Source organism: Nannospalax galili, unplaced genomic scaffold (assembly GCF_000622305.1).
Source record: "Nannospalax galili isolate Female #2095 unplaced genomic scaffold, S.galili_v1.0 scaffold440, whole genome shotgun sequence".
NCBI lineage: Eukaryota > Metazoa > Chordata > Mammalia > Rodentia > Spalacidae > Nannospalax > Nannospalax galili.
In genome coordinates this window covers 3,295,987-3,320,775 of record NW_008347189.1, presented here as the reverse complement: position 1 = coordinate 3,320,775, position 24,789 = coordinate 3,295,987, and the positions used below count along the sequence as shown (strand labels likewise).

General features: G+C 36.8%; 1 protein-coding gene across 1 annotated transcript in view; it reads right to left on the bottom strand.

Moving 5' to 3' along the window:
* Positions 1-24,789, bottom strand: part of Cfap299 (cilia and flagella associated protein 299) — a 370,644-nt gene that overhangs the window by 39,840 nt on the left and 306,015 nt on the right. The window contains exon 3 of the mRNA XM_008843701.2: positions 11,552-11,642. Coding sequence (XP_008841923.2) covers positions 11,552-11,642 — 91 coding nt within the window. The remainder of the gene's footprint in view (positions 1-11,551; positions 11,643-24,789) is intronic.

The following is a 24,789-nucleotide window of genomic DNA, read 5'->3' as shown; positions in this document are numbered from 1 at the left end:
AGAGAGAGAGAGAGAGAGAGAGAGAGAGAGAGAGAGAGAGAGAATTTGATCTCATGCTTGTTTAGGTTATCCTGTGAGTATAAGCAATGCCACAATTCAATAATTGTGCTTTATTGTATGTATGTTTGGGTTTTTCCTCTTAGATACATATCTACAAGTTTGAAAAATATGTACATTTTTCTTTTTGCTAAATATTCTTCATTGTTTTCTGAACTGTACAAAAAGCATAATTTCTTACTTCTTCAGACCTTATCTGAATTTTTATAAGTATTTTTATTGAGCTTCTGAATTCTCGTACAACAGTTCTCAATCAAACCCAGACCCAGTCCCCCAACCAGGCCTCCCCCATCCCGGCTTCTGACCCCACGCACTCCCCCACACATGGTAAGTCCTACCCAGTCAGACATTTGCACCCAGAAGCCCTCAGTTGCATTTTAAATAGTCTTTTAAGGTTTGTGGACCTAGCAAGTATGAAATATAAATTTTGATTTTTTTAATTTTTCAGATTGCCAGTAGAGCCAAGCATGTTCATATTTATTAATCTATTTAACTACTTTGGCCCTGAATTTCCTCTTATAATCTGTATACACATTGATTGGATAGGTGCACTGTGTAGTTTTTAATCTGTAGAAATTCTTTATAAATGTGTAAGATAAGTGCTTTGTTGGTTTTATTCATTGAATATATAGGTGGCTTAACTTTTCACAAAAGTTTATAGTGCTAATTAAATCCAACTTAATTTTAATGGATTGTGGAGCTTTTATTTTATTTAAAAATTTCTTTTCAAGGTACATAACACATTCCTATATTGTTTTCTAAAGTTTTTTTTTCATATTTACTTCTATAATCTCCTGGAAACAGTGTTCATGCTGTTTATGCATGGATAATTCTCTTTGGGTGATCAATAGTTAAGAACCCAGAGTTTGAACCCATAGTACTTATATTTATTTATTATTTTTATTTTATGTGTATGAGTGTATTGCCTGTATCTCTGTGAGTACTTATATTTTAACAGTTATTTTACTACAAACATTGGGCTAAATACTTTTTTGATGATCTTGTGTATTTTAACAATAACTCATTTTAATTTTATTTTTTCTGATTACTGGTACATTTGAACATCATTTTCTATTCCCAGATTCACAGATCATAGTGGAACATGGGATAAAGAGAATACTAATCCATCTCTTCAACCCTCAGTGAAGCTTCCACATGCAACAGAGGGTGATGAACACAAAAGGCCAAAGTGTAGAGAATAAGAGTCTGCAGAGTGTGGGTCCCTGAACAGGACCTCACCCACCCATGGCTCAGAGACCATTACGGAAGAGGGACTAGAAAGGTTGTAAGAGTCAGGCTAGGAGGTGCATGGCTATAAGGAAACAGACTTTTACAGGCTCCTGGGACCTTGCTCATATGAACTTACAGCAATGGTGACAGCATGCATGAGACTCATGCAGACTCAATGAGACAAAAACCAACATAGAACTGGGGAAATGGATAAAAGCCCACAACTTTGGTAAGGAATAATTGGCAGCTGATCATGGCTGGGTGAGGCAGATTTGATCTTTAAGGGAGTGATGCTAGACAGCTTGAACAAGCTGCAGTGAATGAACTCACACTGGTTCACAAACTTGACTCAACAGGCCTTAACATATATGACAAAATGCATGAAGTCCTGTGGGTGAGGTGAAGATAGGGAAGAGGGTGCTGAATGTGATTAAAATGTGTTTTATGGAATCCACAAAAAATCAATAAAAAATAAGTTATAAGAAATGATCCCAGATCATTCTTATCATTATAAGAATAACCCCAGTTGCTTAAACAACTGATTTTATTATATAGTAACTTAGGGAAAATACTTGTCTGTGGCTAATTTCAGTACTTAAATGATGACAAAGAAGCAAGTGAGCTAAAAGACACGCTACTTAGAGCAGTGACTGGTATGAAACACAAGGCACTGGCATGTCTACTATTGATGTTAATATTATCATCACTTTATCTGCCTACTTCTCTTCCAGCACCATACTGTCATAAGTCATAGAGTTTCACAAGTCTAGCTCTTTTAAGAGCGATTTTATGCATTTGCATACTGGTTAGCAACTAAACTCTGGAGGCAGAATTCCTGAATTTGAATTAAGCTCACTTACTACAAGATCAGAGGACAACTTGCAGGAGTCTTGGTAGCAAGCTCCCTTCTTTTTTCTAGCTTTTTAAACTAGATGTTTAACTCATTCGTTTGATGATTTGTTATGGTTGTTATGAGAATTGAATCTAAACTTCCCTCTCCCTCCCCCCCAACAGGCTCATGTCTAGCTAGGGATTTGTTTGCCAGCTGAAGGGCTTTATGGAATGGTAGGATCCTGAGAGTTCTCACCTAATCAATGGATTTTTCTTTTGATGAATTTATATGACTGCATCAAAAGGTGGTGGAACTAGAAGATGGGGCCTGGATGGAGAAAGTAGGTTACTGTGGGTGCATCATAGAAAGGTACACCTTGTCCCTTTTCCTTTCCTGTGTTGTCTTTGCTTCCCAGCTGCCATGAACTGAGCAGCTCTGCTCCACTTTCCCCTTCTCCTGTGACACTCTGCCTCACTACAAGCTGAGCAATGAGGGAGCCAGTCAACCATGGACTGATCACTCAATCTCTGAACTCTGAGGCAAATCTTTCCTTCTGTAAATCGTTTCTTTCTGGTATTTTCCATAGTGATACAAAACACTATGAAAAAACACCTAGTACACTGCTTGGTTATTATCCTTATTTAAGTGAATATATTGAGCATTATAAATGTTTTCTCTAAGGAATACATTAACTAATAAAAAAAATTACATAATACAAAATATTTTTATTATTGTTTGCTCAAAACACTCATTGTGATTTTCTCTGTGGCCAGATTTATGTTTTATCATTTTATCTTTTTGTTTGTTTTATTTCTTTTTCTTTTTTTGAGTAAGTATCTCCCCAAGGCTCTAGCTGGCCTGGAACTCACTATGTAGTCCAGGCTGGTCTCAGTCTCAAAGAGATTTCCCTGCCTCTACCTCCCAAGTTCAGAGACTAAAGGTGTGTGCCAACAAACCCAGCTCCCATTTTAACTTTTTTTTACTGTTGTTTATTTCTATTTTCATTGCCTTATGCCCAGAAAATTCTGGATGGATATTCTACTTAATGCATATTCAACTTTCCTTTACAAGTTCACATGAAAAGTATATACCCAGTTGTATTAGTTACTTTTCTGTTGCTGTGATAAAACATGACCAGGGAAACTTATAGAAGGAAGAGTTTATTTGGCTTATGGTTCCACAGGGATAAGAGTCCATCATGGCAGGGAGGTATGGCAGAAGTGGCCAGAACAGAAAGTTGGGAGCTTATATCTTCAACCACTCACAAGGAGCAGAGATATGGCATACTGAAAGTGTGGCAAGGGTATGAAATCCTAAAGCTGTCACCCAGTGACAAGCTTCCTGCAATAAGGCCACACCTCCTAAAGGATCCATGATCTTCCCAAACAGTGCTATCAACTGACCAAGTGTTCAAATACTTGAGCCTATAGGGGATACATCCCATTCAAACCACCATACTCTACTCCTTGGTCCCCATAGGCTCATGACCACATCATAATGTAAAATGTATTTAGTCCAACATCAAAAGCCCCCATAGTCTTTAGCACTCTCAATACTATTCAGAAGTCCAGAGTCCAAAGCCTTTTCTGATACACAAGGCAATCTCCTAACTGTAAGCCCTGGGAAAATCAAAAGCCAATTATATATATCCAACATACCATGGCAGAAAATACACATTCCCATTCCAAATGTGAGGAATGGAGGCATAATGAGGAAATACCAGACCAGAACAAGATGGAAAAACAGCATTGAAAACATCAAAACCTGTAACACCAAGCCTGTGTTTGAGACTTTAGTTCCAAAGGGCTTAGATGACTCCACTCCTCCAGCTTTGCTGCCTGCAACATGCATCTCTTTTGGGGGCTGGTTTCACCCCATGTATACACCTTTCTTTGGCAGATGTCTTACGACTCTGGCATGTTCAACATCTTGGGTCTCCATTGCAACCCAGGCTTGACCTTCACAGCTTCACTCAATGGCCCTCAGGCCCTCTTGGTTTCCAGGGCCTTCTTTATTCAGGGACTCCCCTACTACACAATGCCTGGGCTTAGCAGCTCTCTGAAATGGCAGAGGGAGAAGTGACAATACCCTTACTTTTGCATCTTTCATCCCTCTTAAGCCAGCACCATGTAAATGACACTGCCAAGTTTGTCTTCCATCTTGTGATGAACCTTGGCTCTCTTCAATCACATTTGTACCAGTTTTTGTATGTTGTGGTTTTCTAGGAGCAGAAATCCCCTTAGGCTTTCTTTCAGAAATTGGAAGCTTAGCTGAATGGGATCTTTCCCTGAGGGCATGCTCTGTTACCAACTTTTGTATTAGTTACTTTTCTGTTGTTGCAATAAAATACCATGACCAGAACAAATTATAGAAGGAAGAGTTTAACTTACAGTTCCAAAGGGGTAAGAATTCATATGGTGGGTGAGGCAGGGGTGGGGGAGGATGATAGGAACAGAAAGCTGAGAATTTGCATATTCAAAACAAGCACAGGAAGCAAAGAGATGGCAAAATCAAAATGGGGCAAGGCTATGAACTCTCCATGTCCACACCTAATGGCAGGCTTCCTCTATCACACCACATCTTCTAATGAGTCCATGACCCTCCACAAATAGTGCCACCAACTAACCAAGTGTTCGAATATTTGAGCCTATGGAGATCACTTGTCATTCAAAACACCACACCAGTGTTTTAGCATATTTATTTGTAATAGAGAAAAATAGAGGTGGGGGAGAGAGAAAGAGGGAGAGCCTAAATAAACATGTACTTCAGCTTTAGAGCTACTGAGCAAATGGTAGTGATGTCTCCGCTTAGTCTCCTGTCCCAGGCAAGGGTACCCATATATAGACTTTGCAGGTGTTAATAGCCAACTGTTCCTATTTGAACCTTCCTCAAAAGGATGGCTTATTCCCTCCACTCTCACCTCTGTGTTAGCTACTGATTAACTGGAGAGCATAAGTGGGAGTGTATAAAAGCGTATTCCCCTTGCTTTAAGGCAGAGCAAGTTTTGTGATAGAATTCACAGAGTTTTATGTATGATCAGACTGACAATGAGTTTCAAATGCGACCACATCTCTGCCTAGCTCCATTCTCTGTATCGTCATGCTTTTATTATGACATTACATGTTTCACATGAGAGAAGACTTAGCCTCTAGGAAGTGCAAACTTCTAAGTCTTAAGTATGCATGTGTGCTCTATACATTATATAATTTTATTATAGAAATTTTTCATCAGTATGAAAATCATCTCCACATTGGAGGTAGAGAAATAAGTCTGAGTACATGAGTTTAGCTTGAAATAATTATCAACCCAAAAATCAAAATCAGGTAATATGGCTCTGATTATAGTTACAAAATCAGATAATTTTCCAAGCATTTTATAGCCTGTTTATAAAGAAGCTAAGACTTTATGAATCATAATTTCCACAAGTGCTTATGGTAGACAATCATAAATCCTATTAAAAAGGAAATTATCATCTATATAATACCTTTATTTTCTTGAAAGGGAATATTTTATAGAAGTTACAAAATAGCAAAGAGGGAACAGATCATGTCAGCACAATATTATTGGTCATACACAACATAATCTTATGTTTCATAAAGATTTCAACACAGGAAATTGGTGTACTAGAAAGTGCCCAATTCATAGGTTTCTCTGACCCAGGTACAATGACTTCCTTGAATGACCCTGGAGAAAAAGTTGTAAGCAGCAGTTTTTAAATTTTATTTATTATTTTTATTTTTATGAGTATGAGTATATTGTCTGCATGTATTTAAGTGTACTCTTGTCATACAATGTCTGAAGTCAGAAGAAAATGTCAGATTCTCCCTGGAACTGGAGTTATGAACAGTTACTAGCTATCATGTGGGTGCTGGAAATTGAACCCAAGTCCTCTGCAAAAGCAGACAGTGCTCTTAACCACTGAGTCATCTCTCCAGCCCCTCTAAGCAGTGTTTTTATGCCAGTTTCAATAATGGTATTTCAAAGCCCAAGCCAGTCAGCCATGTAACTGTTTACACATTCAACATTCAGTGTGAAAATAAGTTGATAGGACCCACCAGGAGCAGCTTGTGAAATTTCATCATCAATTCTCACGAGTCTGATTAGCTAGGAAATGTTTTGTTTTTCCCATTTATCAAATCAAGAATTCTTAGCTTCCCACCGTTTGAAAAATGACACTTCTAGCTAGCTATTTATCCACTTAAAAAGAGTTATATAAACCTATCACAGCTGAAATATTGTAGGGAAAGCCTATATCTTGTTCATCTTTGTGACAAATATAAAAATGGTCTTCACAGACTAGAACATTAATAAAAAGGACTTTTGTTTCCTATACTAGCAATAAAACCCATAGTCTATTATTAATATTCTGATCGTAGAATGTCTTGTCAATGTCTAACAGTCTTCAGATCCCTGATAAAATCTATAATCATTACAAAGAGCCCTTTCAACTATCTTTTCTGAAAAGAAATTGAAACTTATTCCATCCATCTCTGCAATGCAACCAGCATTTGTGCTCCTTTTGACTCCAATTACGAACTTAGCTGTATCTGGTTACCATGTTCTGCCAGGTTCACCTTGTAAATAACTGTCACATGTTCTTTTACTATCAACTTCCTGATGCCAAGTACCATCTCATATTCTCTTATCTGGGCTTGCCATGCATCTACTGGTAGGAGCTTTCTCCTCTTCACAATGCATTCTCTAGACTGAACGTATGATGGTTATCATACTGAAGGCTGAAGGTTGACGGTTATCATCCTGTGCTCACTTATATACAGGGATTTTTGTGTTTTTCTTGGCCCCTGTCATAACTGTACTTCTGCTTTTTCTTACATGCTATTTGACTATTCAATTTCTTCTCACTTGTAAGTCCATATTTACTTACTACTATTGTGTCCTCAGCATCTAGCACAATGTCCAATTCACAGCAAGTTGTCACTATTTGAGTGACACCTAATTAAATTAATTAATATGGATAGCAAAGATTTAGGCATGTTTTAGTATCAATAAGGTAGTAAGTTCATAGCTTTGAATGATCGCCTAAGGGAAATATGTGTTCTTCTTGAAAAAAATGTATTGGAGATATGTTAATGAACACAAGAAAGATACTGATATCAAAAGTAGGTAGGGAAACCATTAGATAATTATGTCACAAACACCAAAGTAAGAGAGAAAAACAGATTGGTCAACTCTGTGAATATCTCAGAGTAGTCTAGAAAGGAAATGGAAATTATCTCAGAAGACCCAAATTTCCATCTCTACCCTAGTTTGCATGTAGTCACTCTTTGTCCAGCCATTATTCCTATACATCCCAGGCTTTTAGCTAAGATTAACCTAAAGCATTTCTTGTCATATTCTGACTTTTACTTAAATGGCTCTAGAAATTTTAACACTGTCATTGACTTTTTGTCTTTTTGAGACAGGGTCTCCCTGTATTCCCTGCTAGCCTCATTATGTATACCATACTGGCCTCAGTCTTACAGAGATCAGCCTGTCTCTGCCCGCTAAATGCTGGGATTAAGGGTGTGCACCTCAGTGCCCTAGAAATTTTTATTTCTATAACTTTTTCATTGATTTTTCTAAGAAAATAGACATGTAATAACCCTTAAATTGGCAAATGTGTATTCACCTTTCTGTGAATTCTTTAGTGTGCCTGAATTTGTCATTTTCCTCAGATCTGAATTCTAAGATATCTAGCCCCAGACCTACTTAATGTGTTTTGCCAAGCCCTTGTATTATTAAACACTGTATAAATGCCTCATTATGATGGCATTGTTTTTAAAAAAATTCCATCACTGTAGAGATGGCTCAGTGTTTAAGAGCAGTTTCCAGCATCTACATGGTGTCTAACAACCATCCATAATGCCAGTTCCAGGGGATGCCACACCCTTTTCTGGCATCCATGGGCACTAAATACATGTGTCACACATTCGTGCAGGCAAAACACTCATACACATAGAAAAATATTCCACTGCATGTACAATAAATTAGCACACAAATAAGAAGGAAATGGGATATTAACTACCTCGGTATTTTAAGATTTTAAAATAACCTGAAGTACATGAGGTATGAATTTAAAGTTTTCCAAGTGAGAATAGCTCATGAGTAAAATAAAATAAATATCTGTATTACTAGGAAAAATATTCATTGTGCTTGTCATTTGGAGGAAAGTAAAAATCCTTCTAAATATAGCTGATCATGAATTGCATGAACTTTTGTCTAAACTAATGCATGAAACACCATAGTATATATATGCACATGTATGAGTGTATACACTTATGGCATATATATATGCATTATGCTCACATTTATAATTTGAAGATATATATAAGATATTAATTCTTAAGTTACACCAAATTTTCTTTGCTCTAATGCAATTTTTTTTGCAAAAAAAGAGTTATTAAACAATAACTGTACTAAAAGCATCTGAACCACTCAACCAATGAAACCTTAAAAAGACACATGGTTTTCAAATGTTCTTAATCTTTGACTAGCTGGTGTATAAGCCATTATCTTTTTCTAAACCACATTCCCTCCCAGAATATAATCCTGAGATTATATGTCAAACCAGTAATCATGATGGTATGTGCCCTTGTACTAAATAAACAGTACTATGATTTAGGCATGGAATGGGATGAGGAGCCCATAAGACAAGGACAGAGAAGTAGTATTATCCAAAGTTATAGACTCAGGTGAAGACTAAATTCAAAACCTGTAAATATATAAATTAATATATTAATGTTACAATTATTTGACCAGGGGGAAAAGCAGAATGACCTGGATTAGAATCAATTGTAAAAGTAAAAAGAAAAAAAAATTAAAGTTGTGTGGCGTGAGAGGAAATCTAATCTTTTTAGAATCTTTAGCTATTCTTAAAGAAAATATCCTCCCAAAATTGGTGTGTAATTAATACTTCAAGTCTTATTGGGCCATAGAGGTCAACTAAGTAAATTCAAGAACAGTACCATAAATTTTATGGTGTATTCTTTAAATAGATTGAAACAGAAATAGTAGCAAAAGTGCTTTGGAGATAACATTCTCCACTTATCTTGCATCTAAACATTTACAGAAAAAAAGCGCACACTTTTTTTAGGAAATAGTCATTTCTCTTGGAGCATCTAGACTATTTGCTCATATATAACTACAGATCTAAAGTTCACATATATTTTTTCTGACAGTGAACTAAAATAGTTTACAATCTCATGAATAGTGTATATTTTATATTTTTAAAAAAGCCTTCAAAATTCCTATCCACTTAGTGAATGGCTTTTAAATAAGTTTATTTTCCTTATAATTGAATGATCTAAGGTATTGCACTGTAAATAGTTCACTATAAAACATTTTGGCTCTACTCTAAGACAAAACAACAAAATTGGAAGATAAGCCTTAAATGCCACTCTTGATAAAAATGTATATATCCTACTAACACAGTTAAAAATTCAAAAGCCCCAAATGAATGATCATAGGTTTTTCACACAGTTAATAGATATAAGTCTGAGATCACCATTTTCAAACCCATGAATATCCAATTAACATTAAATATTAAACATTTACTATACTAAGTAAAATTAAATTTAGGAGCGGTTTAGGGAAAACTCATAATTATGTAATAAAGATCACTAGGATCAATAATGTCAAAAATAGACCAACTCAAAGCAAGGCTGTCCTATCTTTCCAAACCCCAATCTACCACCCTACTAGGTGGATTTGGTATATATTCTGTCTCTCTTTTGTTATTATGGAAGAGTAGTTTCCACCTTTGTGAAAGACTATCCTTTGCCATTGATTACATGTGTCTAAAAGAAGTGCTTTAAAGAACTTCTTTGTCTGTGGTTAACACAGAAACTCACAACTAATCAAAATGCAGTTAATAAGTATAAGTGAAATGTTTGCCCAGAAATGGGACACCTATATCACCCATCCCAAAGGCTCAGGGCCCATCCTGGAAGGAGGACAGAAAACTGTAGGAGCAAGTGGTCAGGGAGGAAGATAAGAGCAAAACAATGTCTTCAGGATATCATAGGACTGTTGTACTTATGAACTCACAGCAGCTGTGCTTGCCTAAACAAGACCTGCACAAGATGAAGCCCGTCAACTTTCTAACATGATTTGATGGTTTCTAGGGGAAGGAAATGAGATTTAAGGTAGGTTGACCATGCTCCAGGAGATGGTCCCACACCTAGGAGTATATGGGTTATTAAAGAGTACATGAAGATGGGAAGGGTGAAAAGTGGAAAATTGATCTGGGAGGAGTTAAGAGAGGTGAGGAGGGGGTGAATATGCTAAAAAAGCATTCTATGAAATTCTTAATGAACTAAAATATCATATTTTTAAAAGAGTTTCTTTGCAATGTCACTCATCCATCTGCCTCTCTTTATTGGGGCATTCCAGTACCATGGTTAGTAGTACGCATCTTTTTCATAAATATTTTATTTATTGTTTTTATTTTATGCATATGAGTGTATTGCCTGCATGTATGTGAGTACACCCATGTCATGCAATGCCACGCAGGTCAGACGAGGGCTTCGTATTCCCCCTGGAACTGTATGGTTCCAATTCCATCCAGGACAGTTCGCAGCCGCCATGTAGGTGCTGGGAATCGAACCCGGGTCCTCTGCAAGAGCAGTCAGTGCTCTTTACCACTGAGCCGTTTCTCCAGTAGTACTCATCTTAAAACAAAATAAAATGAAGGTTTGGAGAGATGGCTCAGAAGTTAAGTGCACTGGCTGCTCTTGCAGAGGACCTGGGTTTGGTTCCCTCCACCCACATGGCAGCTAATAACTATCCGTCCATAACTCCAGCTGCAGGGGATGTGATGCCCTCTTCTGACGTCTGCGGACACTGAACAACACAGGTGCATGCATGAAGGCAAAACACACATACACATAAATAAAGATAATAAATAAAATTTAAAATGAAATGAAACTCCTTTGACACCAGACCCTGCACCGTCATTCTGTGTCCATGCTAACCTCAATGGAAAAAAAAATCCTCAAAACAGATTTTTTTAATCTAGAACCAGCACAAAGGTGGCGGTAACAAAAAGTCTGCCAAACACTTCCATTTTCCCTGCAACAAATGTTTAATCTTGTTTAGTTTTTTTCATCATTTGACTATTCTATAGAAAAAAATGGGAATAAAAACTCTACATACTGTACTATAATATGTATAGCCACACCTTATCTTTCATGAATTACTTTAGAAATATTTTGTTACATTTAATTATTTGGGATCAGTTCCATGGCAGGCATGTGGAGAACAGAGGGCAATTTCCATGAATCAGTTTTCTCTTTCCACTATGTGTATCCCAGTCATGTGACTTAGCATCAAACAGGTTTACCTGCTGAACCATCTTGCCTGCTCTTGAATTACTTTTCATAGAAGATATTAAAGACTGTATTATCAGTGTGACCCTGTCTTTGATGTACTCACGCTCACTTTCCCATTGCGATTGTCTTCTTCCCTCGATGCCAGGGCCTTCAGAAAATTATCTTTCAGGTCTTTCCCAGTACTTGTTAGTGTCCTGTAAAAAGAAGGTCTCCTGTTACACTATCTCAGATAACAAATGTGTTTAAGACACTCGGATCAATAATCATGCTTCTTTTACCAAAATGGTGGCATAGTTATAACATTGAAAACACGTGTCCACAACCATTATGAACAGATCTCTAAATTTTATTTTTCTATTAGTTACTTTTTTGTTGCTGTGATAAAATACCATGACCAAAAGTAACTCAAGGAAGAAAATTTATTTTGGACTATGATTCCAGAGGGAAAATGCAAAATAGCAGGAGGCATGGTATCAGGAGGCTGGAGCAAGAAGCTGAGGGATCATATCTCAACTGGATATAAGAGACACAGAGAGGACAGACTGGAAGTGGGAAGAAGCTACGAAGCCTCAAAGCCTGCTCCAAGGGACACGCTTCCTCCAACAAGGCTTCGGTTACCAAAAATTCCATAACTTCTCCAAACAGCTTTAGCAACTGGGGACCAAGTATTCAAATATATGGGGGACATTTCCCATTAAAACCACCACAATTTTACATAGTTATAGAATTTTATTTAAAATGTAATGAAGTGGGAAGAAGCTACGAAGCCTCAAAGCCTGCTCCAAGGGACACGCTTCCTCCAACAAGGCTTCGGTTACCAAAAATTCCATAACTTCTCCAAACAGCTTTAGCAACTGGGGACCAAGTATTCAAATATATGGGGGACATTTCCCATTAAAACCACCACAATTTTACATAGTTATAGAATTTTATTTAAAATGTAATTGGAATTAAATTTATAAATAATATAAATATCCATATTAATGCTCAAGCCACATGTTATCCACTTCATTTCTATATCCATTTGTTCTTTCTATCATGTCATGAAAAGCCAACATGTTTATACTCCTCATTTCCAATTAAAAACTTAAATTTCTACAATTCATGTACAGTTGACTGATTGATTTAAGCCAATACAGTCAGTAGAATAGAGCATTAATTTTTTTTTTCTCTACGGGTGGAGATCCTCAAAGAAAGGAAACTAATTTGAGATAACTTTTAAGATTATCAACAGATAATCCAAGAAATAACTCCCAACAGAAATAACTTCCAACAGAAATAACTTCCCTTGGAAATAAAGGGTTTTAAGGAAATTTTATGAGATCATTGAAGTAGCATTGACTTGCAAAGCGAAAAGGGAGCTGAACAGTGTTTTGCAAAAGAATAATCCCATCCTCTTATGAAAATTTTCTATGTGTTCAACAAACCTTTTTATTATGTACCTATTTTAAACCAGGAGCTTTATCAGGACACAAACATCAGTAAGTCACCATTCCTGCTCCTGGGTTGCCTGTGGTCTCATAGAGGTAAACAGGTATGTAAACAGAATAACATACTATGGGATAACTATCAGTAGAGATATGGACAGAATATCAGAGACGTTATTAAGAAAACCTGTTGCCCAATCAAGGAAAAGTTAGTTACATTTAAAGCATTTGCTAAAACTGAATGTTGAAAGATAAGAGTGTTAGTCCTGTTTTCTGGTGGGAAAGGGAGGAAGACACTGGTAACTGCAAAGGAATGAAAGAATACAGCTGCAGGCTACAAAGGAAACTTTTAGTCATGTCAAAGCAGAAATTAAATGCAAGAATTAAGGGAGAAACTACGTACTATTTATAAAAGTTAACAGTTTGTAGACTTTATAGAAATTTAGTAAAGCCACACAGAGAGCAAGAGGAAAACCTGAATTTGAGTCCAGGCAGTCTTGTCCTAAAACTCCTTATTGCAATGACTGGGCTGTAATGTTTTTCAGGGAATGCATGTGTTCTTTGTAAGGACCTTGGACTTTGTCTCACACAAGTTTCTCCAGGGAAATAAGACAGTATAATTTGTGCTTGAGAAAGAATATTCAGCAGCTTTAAGAAATTGAGGGAGAAAAGAACAACACTTGAGAACTCATGCAGGGGATGTTTCAAAGCTTTAACAAGAGGTGAGAAAGATCTGACTTCAAGCAATGAGGGAAAGGCTAGGCAGAAAAGGACGGCTTTCGAAAATGTTGAAGAAATAAGGTGGGACCTTCAAGGTGGCTTAGTAGGTGAAGGCACTTGCTGCCCATTCTGATGACCTAAATTCAGTCCCTGGAATCCAGATGGTGGAAAGAAAACCAGTCCTGAAAGATGTCCTCTGAGCACCACTCCCCATACCATACATACTAAATAAATAAGTATAAAACGTTGTTTAACTACAATGTGTTGGAAATCGTGAAGTTTCAATAGAGAACTAGCTCTGCAAGTGCATCAGTTGGAATTAGTTGTTCTACTAGAGAAACAAATGGCCCCAATCCCAGTGGTTATAATTATAATTTCTTTCTGATAATACTGTAAGAGACTCAACAATATCTTTGGCTATATGATAATCAGTGCTCTTCTGATAAGTTCTTTTTTTAATTTAGCTCACTAGAGCCTGAAATTGTTATTCATAAATAAAATACATAAGTGATAAAATAGAACTCCAGTTAAGATGTTCTGTACTGATTTCCATAGTAATTGAGCTCATGAGCACTTCGAGCACTTCGAGCAACAGGGTTTCCCTTTCCTTGCATCCTCACCAGAATTTGTTTTTATGATATCCTGGATTTAGTGGAACACAATTTTAGTGTAGGTTTAATTTTCATTTTCCTGATGGCCCAGGATGTTGAAAACTTTTTATTAACCATTTATACTTCTTTATCTTTTGAGGTATGCCTTCTCATTTCATTAACTCACTTACTATATATTTATGATAACAGATTTAACATAGATACATAAAAATAAATGTATATGCATATGCACATGCACACACCTACACACATGTAAATTAAAGCAAAAGACAGATGGGGAAGAAAGAGTCTAGCAGGAGGGTAGGAGAGGGAGGGGGAAACAAGGTAAGGTATTGGGAGTAACTATGATTACACATGACGTACTTGAAAAAACAAGTCTTTATGGAACCCAACACTATGAGCAATGAATACACACCAACAAGAAATCCAAAATTTACAAAAAGCAAGAATGCACCTCAACTCCCCCCTGAAAATTACAGAGTTCCTGAGTATCTACGTGGCGACCCTATCCTTACTCTTATTACCCTCTTCATCATACCTTGATGAATTGTAAATCTTCAGGTTTTAGATAAGTTAAAGTTCACTTTGATCACCAACCTGTCTCACAACAAAAACAGTAACAACCCATTACCAGTTTTCCATGCATTGGTCGAGATTACTTTTATAGGATATACATGTGAAGTCTTTATGTACATATAATACAGTGAAATATGTATTCATATTCTGAAATATATTTATGTTATATATTTACAATTTCATAGGGTAAATTGTTCACTTTATTACATATTTTGTACCTTATTACTTTGTTATTATTTTTATTTGTGGGGATGGATACTTGTATGTGTAAAGAATGCTCAGAATTATCCCCAGGTATATCAGACATGAAATACCAAATGAATAGATTTGTAGGTAACATTCATTAATAGAAAGGAATACCAAATATTCTGTCAGGCCTGGATATCTTGCTGAAGGCTGAAGTTTTGGGAAGGCACCTGGGCTACTCAGGAAAGAGTTATTATGGTCACAATGCTTGTTGTCCCTAAACAATTAGTATAGCAGACATGATTCTCCCTCTTCTCCTGAAACAGAAGCCTCAGTTTTCACCTACCCTGTAGGTGCCTAGAATAAAGAGCCTATTTCTTAGCCTTTCTACAATGAGTTATATGCATGTGGCTGATTTTAAATGATGTAACCCAAGCGAAAATCAGACTGAGTAGGAAAGAATTTAGAAATGAGGGACCAAGGAAACTGCAGCTACACCCTCATAGATGTATCTCCTGGGTATGCAGGAAGTTAGAAGTGAGGGGATCAAGGAAACTGCAGCTATGTCTCCTGAGAGGGCAGCTAGATGTGCGAAGACCAAGGAAACTGCAGTTGAACCCTGGTGTGTCTTACGGAATGCCCCCATGTAGTTAAACATCAGTAGGTTCTTCCCAATAGACCAGAAAATAAAACAGTAGTGTACTTTTCCAATGACAGCATGTATTACTTTTCTGTTGTCGTGATAAATCAGCATCATTAAGGCAACTTATAGAAGGAAGAGTTTATTTGGCTTATGGTTCATAGGGGTAGAGTCCATAATGGCTGGGGAGGCATGGCGCCAGAGTGGCTGATCAGAAAGCCTAGTGATCACATCTCCAAGCAGGCACAGGAAGAACAGAGCAACTGGAAATGGGGCAAGGCTTAAGAACTCTCAAAACTCAACCCCCCAGTGAAGTGCTTCCTCCTGCAAAGCTGCACCTACTAAAATCAACAAAAACAGTGCCACCAGCTGGGCACAAAATGTACAAATAACTGAAGTCTATGGGGGATATGCTCTTTCAAACCAGGATGCCACACATACATGTTAATGCAAGGTCTGAATCCTTAACAGACCTCAGCTTCATTATAACATCATTTGCATTATGACTTTGACACTCACAAACCTTTGTAGTCTTTTCAAGAGGCTCATAAGAAGAAATACAAGGCAGGAGAGATGGCTCAACAGTTAAGAGCACTGGCTGCTTTTGCAGAGGACCCAGGTTGAGTTCCCAGCCACCCATATGACAGCTAACAACCATTCACAATTCCAATCCCAGGAGATCTGAAGGCCTTTTCTGTCCTCCATGGCCATTGCACCCACAGGTATATATACATACATGTAGATAAAACATTCATACACATAAAATAATTTTTTTAATTCAAAAAAGAAGGGGCTGGAAAGATGACTCAGTGGTTATAAACACTGACTGCTCTTGCCAGAATCCACATGGCAGCTAACAACCCTCCATAACTCCAGTTTCAGGGGAATCTGACATTCTCTTCTGACCTGTGTGGGCATTGCACAAGGTGGGTGCACTTGCATACATGCAGGCAATACATTGACACACATAAAATAAAAATAATAACAAAGAAAGAAACAAAGAAATGCCATTAAAGGGAGATCTTACCCACAACAATTTGGAATGAGAAAAGGGCTCATCTTACCTCTAAGCAATCAAAAATATTTACTAAAATTCCTCAGAAATTCTTAACACGGAACTCAATGGTCTCCTATTCCATTTTGGGTCTCTCTCTCTCTCTCTCGGGGTCTCTCTCTCTCTCTCTCTCCCTCCCTCCCTCCCTCCCTCCCTCTCTCATACTTGCTTACAAATAACCTTTTACCTGTAGCTAGACTGTAATATGAGTATATTTCAGTGACCATCTTGGAATAACTAGAAAAAGCTACATGAAAAGGGAAGGAGCAGGATTCCTGATACTGTATCATCAACACAGGCTTGATTGATACCATCTGGACTTCTTTAATGTATAACTGAAAAGACTTTATATTTTTGTTTAATCCAGTTTCATTTTGGCTTTTGTGTTATTTTTTAACCAAATATAATCCAAACATTTCACATCTGAAACTTGCACAGCCTTTTGAAAAAGAAACTGTTTTGTGATTGGCTTGGCAACCGTAACCTCATGTGTAATATTTTAAGGATTTCCTAGGAGATTATTGCATAAAACGTTAAACTATTTTTAAATAGCCAGTGGCTGCATGAGATAATGGAAATTAAACCAAAATATGATATGGGCCATCAGTCTTTAATTTCTACTCATCTCCCAGCTAGTCACCATGTTTTTCTGATCTGAGTTTCATGGTAGGCTAAGTAATTTCTAAGCATCCTACCTTGCTATAAAGACTTGTGATTTAAAGGGATCATACATTATAAGCCTCCTCCACATACCATTAATCTGAGAGATGCATGCAACTGTTACAGGGCAATATGTAAGATCACACTATTCCTTCAACATAGGAAAGAGTAACATACACAGATGTGCATTATTTCCTATACTCTGTAAGTGAATTCATGTGCATTATAGAGAGGATACGGGTCTATAACTTCAAAGCTACATGCAGCAAAGAAAGAAGCTACAAAGCCAGTTACTTCTCCTCTGTCCTACAGCAGAGAACCTGCAGCATCCAGCAAGAAGAAAAAGCGATGAAGTGTGTGCTAAGGAATTCTTAAATTTTTAACATGTAATACTCTTATATAACTAGGTTTATTAACAGTCAGTGACTGAGAAACTTTGCTTAAATAAATATTACAAAAGGACTTACTTCCTTGAGTGAGGTAGATCTGTTACAAAATCTGAAGGTTGAGTTATAAAGGCAAGTATTCAGTCTCCGTTGTTTACACTCCACTGCACTTTCAAAACGGGGTAAAAGTTATATGCAGATGAGTTAATTTTTACCAACTGTGTTTAATCTTTAGCTAAAGACATTTATATAATCCAGCATGAATGACTATGAACATATTTTCAATCCTCAACAAGTAGGCTACTGGTTTTACATTTAAAGTATGCTGTAGAGGTCACTTATCACAAGTAATTGCATAATTACTTATCAGTTGAAAAGAGAAAATAGCAAAAGAGAAGAAAATGGAAAATTAAAGTAGAAACTTATTTATAAGAGTTGTTTGCTTAAGAATTTACTCACAGATAAATTATTTCAGTGAATATTATTTATTAATTGACTTAAGATTTTAAATGTGTATTGGCAGTGTTCTGATAAGCAAGCGTGAGTTCATCATTCAGGTAATTTCTGTACAGTTACTGATCATCATGAAATTAAATCTGTGTCTAATCTATGAGAACAGGATTACTTTTTAGCTATTGGGTACTATTTGTCCAATCCTCTATGCTAAGAATTTTGCAGATACTTTCAGTTTTCATCAAATAAAAGCTTAAAGGGGAATATACTTTTTTTCCTTCAGAAATGAGGTGAGAGTCACTGAGTTTAAATAACTTGATTATAATGAACTGTTGTTCAGCTTTAAGCCTGCACCTCACTGATTCTAAGCCATGGTTCTGCTACACTTAAGTCTCCCAATATATCAAAATGTTTTTCTTACATCCTGGATTTACAGAATAAAAAGGTATGGGATACCAACAGGGCCACTGAGAAGTAATAAAATAGCATACTTTCTGATGCTTCTTGGTCTCTGACAGGAAGGCCTTATTTTTAACTCCAGCAGACCCCTCCAATTGACCTGCTTAGAGTCATGTAAGTCTCATCATTCAGAGCCACAGCCTATCAGCATCTTCTTTAAATTGATAGTCCCAAAATTAGGGGACCAGAAACCACTAAAATACTTAAAAGACCTAAGAGGCTTTGGATCTCCTTTTCCGGGTCCCCTCCACTTGTGGAGAGCTTCATCTTTCTGTATGAGTATGTGTATGTGTATGCATGTGTGTGTGTGTGTGTGTGTTTGTGTGTGTGTGATTCTTTATGTGTATGGATGGGATTCTTGACATTTCAGTAAAAGTTTGTTTGACTGTTTCTGTCTGCTAATCTGAGACTTTCCTGCCTTTAATTCTTTAATTGGCTGAGAAAAAAATAACAATATCCTTAGACTAATAACAATGTCACCCACAACACAAACAATGAGATTCCACCGAAGAGAAACTTAAATTAGCAGAGGAAGAGGGAATCAGGTATACAACATTCACCTTGAGACCTACATGGAAACTTAATCTGCCATCCTCATCATACAAGTCTAGACTAGGATTCTGATTAACCACTCTGTTCTAAGATAATTCTGACATTTCACAAAGCCGGTGAACTGTGACCAAGACTACATTTCATATTTCTAATTAGGTACACTGACTTAAATATATAATTCATCCTCCTAAGCTTTGGGGTACTTAAAATAGTATTTGGTCCACTTAGTTTAGAAAAAAAATAATAGAGAGTAAATTTTAAAACAGTAGATGAGTGAAAGTACATTATTATAAAAGTATAATATTATCTTCTTAACATTGCTTACAAAAGTAAGCAAATTTGGGACTTGAATGATGGCTTAGTATGGAAGAGACTTGTTTCATAAACATGAGGATCTGAGTTTGGATCAGAGCTCCCTCATAAAAATCCAGACCTGGGGACTGGAGAGATGGCTCATTAGTTAAGAGCACTGACTGCTCTTGCAGAGGACTCAGGTTCAATTTCCAGTACCTACATGATAGCTAACAACCATCTGTAGTCCAGTTCCATGGGATTTGACGCCCTCTTCTGACCTCTGAGGGCATTGCAAGACATGGGTTGCACCTACCTACATGCAGGCATTACACTCATATGCCACAATAAAAATAATAAATAAAATATTTTTTTTTAATCTTGGCCTGGTCTTGCGTCCTGTTATCCCAGTGTTTGGTTGGCAGGTTAAGATAGATTGCTAGGTCTTGCTGACAGACTTCTTCCAGGACCAGTGAGAGACCCAGTCTCAAAAAAGTAAGGCAGAGAATGACAAGAAACTCAACATCTTCATCTGGTCTCCATGATCTTGGTGCGTGCACGTGCATGTTTGAACACACATATATAACACATACACACCTACATACATACATACATACATACATACATACACACATACACCACGGGCAAGGCACATACACCACACTCACACACATACACTCACGTGCACATAAAAGTGTAAGCAGACTTACTGATGAGAAGGTAGTTTTGAGAAGCATCTATGGATGAAGTTTCCCATGAATGAACTTACTGACAGACTGCTCTTTATTTATATTGTATGGCCTCAAATAATTTCAATTTGATTTTCTAGATGTCAAAATGGAACATTATTTACAAATTTGGTTTTCAAATATTTTATTTGCCAGATGTATTATAGAATCCATATGAGAATTAAATATAAGGGATCTCATCTTACTTCCCTCATACAAGGTACCTGTTGCTCTACCACAAGATTGTCCTCATGTACTTTTTCTCCATGAAAGCAAGATATGTTTTTCCTTTGTTATTTAAATTAGTTAAGAGGAGAAACTCTTCAAATAAAATGTTTTATAAATACCTATAGTACATATAAATTTTAGCATTCTTTCTCTTAATATCACTGGGCTTCCATAACAGATGCTATACACTGAGTTGCATAAATAATAATTTTATTTCCTCACAGCTATACAGAGATGAGTATATAGCATGATCAGTTTGGAGGGCCTCTTCCTAGCTTTGGGCAGATATCTTTTTACTATGTCCTCACTTAGAAGAAAGAGCAAGAAATAGACTCTCTGGTGTCTCTTCTTATAAAAGCACTAATCCCACTCTAAGGGCCCCATTTCCATGGCCTCAATGAAACTGACTTCCCAAAGCCAAATACCATTTGAATCAGGGAATGGAGTTTCAGCATCTCAACTCTGATGGGAAACACCTCAGCCCATAGCATATGCTCCTCCTTGTTTCAGAACGAATTTTATTTATTTTCTGGTTATGTTTTGTTGTCCTTGCCCAGTCATCCTTTTAACACAAATCCGAACTAGTTTTCTTCCATGGTGTTGTGTAAGTAGCATGTTTTCACCTCCTAAATTTACATGATTTTGCACGACTAAGTCAGTGGTTCCTTCTTTTGCAAGGAACAAACAATTTTAAGACGAATGTACACAAAATGATCCAAATGAAATAGGCCATAAAGATTTGCTCCAATATCATGGAGAAAAATCTTCCTGTTCCTTACTTTGAGTATAAATTGATATTAAAATATTATACTGAAGACTAGATTATTTTATCCCTTATAAATGTGAAATATAATAAGCATGCATAAAATCAGAATATAATTTAAATAGAGTCTAACAAATTATTACAAACTCAATCCCTATAACTCCTATTTTACCTCAAAACTAGCTTGTATGGAGTTGTTGGTAATATCAGATTTACAAAATTATGCCAACCTGCTTCCAAAATTTTGACCCAATTTAAACTCCCACTACCAGAGTATGAAAGCTTTTCTCCATATCATTGCGAATATATTGCACTTACTGTTTTACTCTTTTAAAGATTTATTTTTATTTTATGTGAATGAGTGCTTGCTTGCATGCATGTATGTGTACCACGTGTGCCTTGTTCCTGCAGAGGCAAGACAAGGCTGTCCGATCCATTGAACCAGAGTAACAAATAACTGTGAGCTGCCACATGGGTGCTGGGAAACAAACCTAGGTCCTCTGAAAAAGCAGCAAGTACTCTTAGCAATCAAGCCATCTTTCCAACTGTCCTTCCCCACATTTAGCATATTTTAGTAACCCATTGTTCATGTACTATTACCATATAGTCCTATCTTTTGATTTTTCCCTGATTATTTTCATATATTTATCATCTGAATTTCCTCTAACACATTCTTATTCTAGTCCAATCTACATTATACTGAACTTATACTGTAATTATTCATAAGTATTTATTTCTATTCTAGATGTTAGCAGTTTCTTTATTATATGTACACAAAATTATTTTATGTAACTTGCATGTCTACTCTTTTATTGAACTTATTAATAATTAGATCTTAATTTGAGTATATGGCAACATACCAAAAAAGAAAAACACCCCATGTTCTCTCTCTTAGGTGGATGCTATGCATGTTTCAATTTGATAATCCAGACAAGTTAGGAAGCTAATAAATGGTCATAGAAGTGGAGAGGCCTCTTGGGAGAGGGGTAGAATGCAGTAATGTAGAGGGTGAAAGGGGAACAATGAAGTAGGAAGGGTTAAATGGGGTGGGGAATAGGAGGGCAGGACAGAGGAGGGAGTATGGGGAGGGATAAGTAACACTAAATGCCTTTAGAAAAAGTCATATGGAAACCCACCACTATAGAAGTTTCTTAAAGCATATAAATATACATTATAAAAGAGATTTAAAGGTGTTACCTCAAAATAGGGAGGCATTGCCCCATCTAGACACCATAGGCTAACAAAATAAGACTCCACAGCAGGACTCGCTCTATTGAAGCTATTGACCCAGGATCCCATAGACCCCCAAACACTACTGACCATTGTCCTTTGTCTTGGTTACCCACCAGAACTTGACTGTTAGACCCTATTGCATGCTACTGGAAGGAAAAAATAATCATCAACCTTAACCAGTTGTGACTCCTGTGAACTACAACAACTGGCAGGACAAGATATGCCAACTGGTCAATGGTGGAATGGACATATGGGAATAATCAGCCACTTTCTGGATTCAAGGTCTGCTTTATATGTTAGATCCCATACCTGACATTGATACAAGACTTAGGTTTCTGAGACTAGACAAATCACAGGGCATAGGGGAGAGCCTAACACTGGTTTTCTACTAAATAGTTATTGTATTAAAATGACTCCTAATGAGTTATTGGTATACAAAAGATTATTGCATATCGAAAGTCTTACCAGAGAAGATTCCTTATGTAGCAGATTGCAAACACAGAAACCCACAACTGAACAATGTGCAGAGAACAAGAGGCTGCTGAGTGCTTATCCCTGAATAGGACACCTATATCAAACTTCTGTCTCCCAAGACTCAGATATAATTGTGGAAGGATTGTAAGAGCCAGAGGTGGTGGATGATCACAAGGAAATACCATTTTCCAGACAGTTGGTCAGTTACTCATATGAACTCATAGAAATGATGACACCATACACAAGTCCCACACAAGCTCAAACCAGGCAACATCCAGCATAGACATGGGAAAGTGGGTAGAAAACCCCAACGCTACCTAAGGAACTTTCAGCAACTGATGGCTGCTGGGAGGAGGAGAGTTAGTTTCTTTTAAGGGTGTGAATCTTGGTAGGTTAACCAGGCTCTGGTGGATATACCCACACCTAAGGACATTTGAGGATACATATTAGACTCTATAGGCCTTATTACACACACATACACACACACACACACAGAGAGAGAGAGAGAGAGAAACAGAGACAGAGACAGAGACAGAGAGACAGAGAGAATATTAAATTGGGTGGGGGCGGTAAAGGGAGATGCGGATAGGGAAGATGATCTATATTATATAAAAATTGGAAAAATTCAGTTAAAAATTTAAAATTTTTTTCCTTTGTTGTTTTCTCCAATTTAATCAATACCCTGAGGGTATCAGTATGTTGGCCTCTGTGCTGTTTCAAATTTTAATAAAACGAGACTGAAATGTCACTTTCATATAATATGTCACCTATCCATTCATACATAGATCTGTTTCTGGAACCTCTATTTCAGTTTCTGTCTTTATCTTAACAACACAGTCTGAAATACCAAGCATTTATACTCAATCTTTTCTTTAATTTGAATGTTTTTTGTACCTGCAAAATTTCATATGCTGAAGGTTTGGTCCCTAGACTGACAATGTAGGGGAAATGGTGGTGACTAGTAGGAGGTCATTAGGGGCACTGTCCTAAAAAAGAAGACTAGTATCCTAGAGTGAGTCTTGCCAGTTATAAAAACCTTCCTTACCCAGAGTCTGTCTCTGGCTTCCTGTTTTGCAATGTTATGTCCTTCCTCCACTCACACACCTGCCAGTCACCACAAAGCAGGCACTAGAGGCCATCGAGTGCTGTTTGGACATTTAACCTCTCAAACTGTGAGCTAAATAAATCTCTGCTCTTTATAAAGTCTGAATTCTTCAAATACTTCATTTAAATGGCAAAAATTTGAATTATATAAACATTATATCCATAAAAGGAGTATTATTCTCACTTGTTTAGAACATTTTGTTCCTCTACAGAATTTTTTAATTTGGTGTGGGTGGGGAGAGAAAGAAACACACAGAGAGAACAGGTGTACACATGCCATGGTGCTTGTATGGAAGTCAGAGGACAACCTTGGTTGTCAGTCCTCACCTTCCAACTGGTTTGAGTCGGTTTCTCTTTGATTTTTGTTGCTGAGCTGGATATGCCAAGCTACCTGGCTTATGAGTTCCCAAGTATCCTACATCTCACCACAGGGGCTGTGGGCTTAGAAATGCTCACTTGACACCTTGTTTTTTATTTTATTATTTATTTCTTCCCATGCTTTCATTTTTCTTTTCCTGCATAAGTGAAGCCAGGAAAACTGAGTGCTTTATATTACCACTTACATATTATAAATATTAGTTCTTGGATTTACTACTGCTAAACATATTAGAAAAATCAATCATCAATGAGTGAACTCTACCATACTCACTATTTAAAGGAGAAAAATATAGTCACCACAATAAATGATGGAAAAGCATGTCAATTTAAACTATTTTAATTTTTAATTTCTATTTCTATTTTTATAACGATTTCATTAACATGACTTTTTTTAATCATTATTCTTTATTCATTTTTT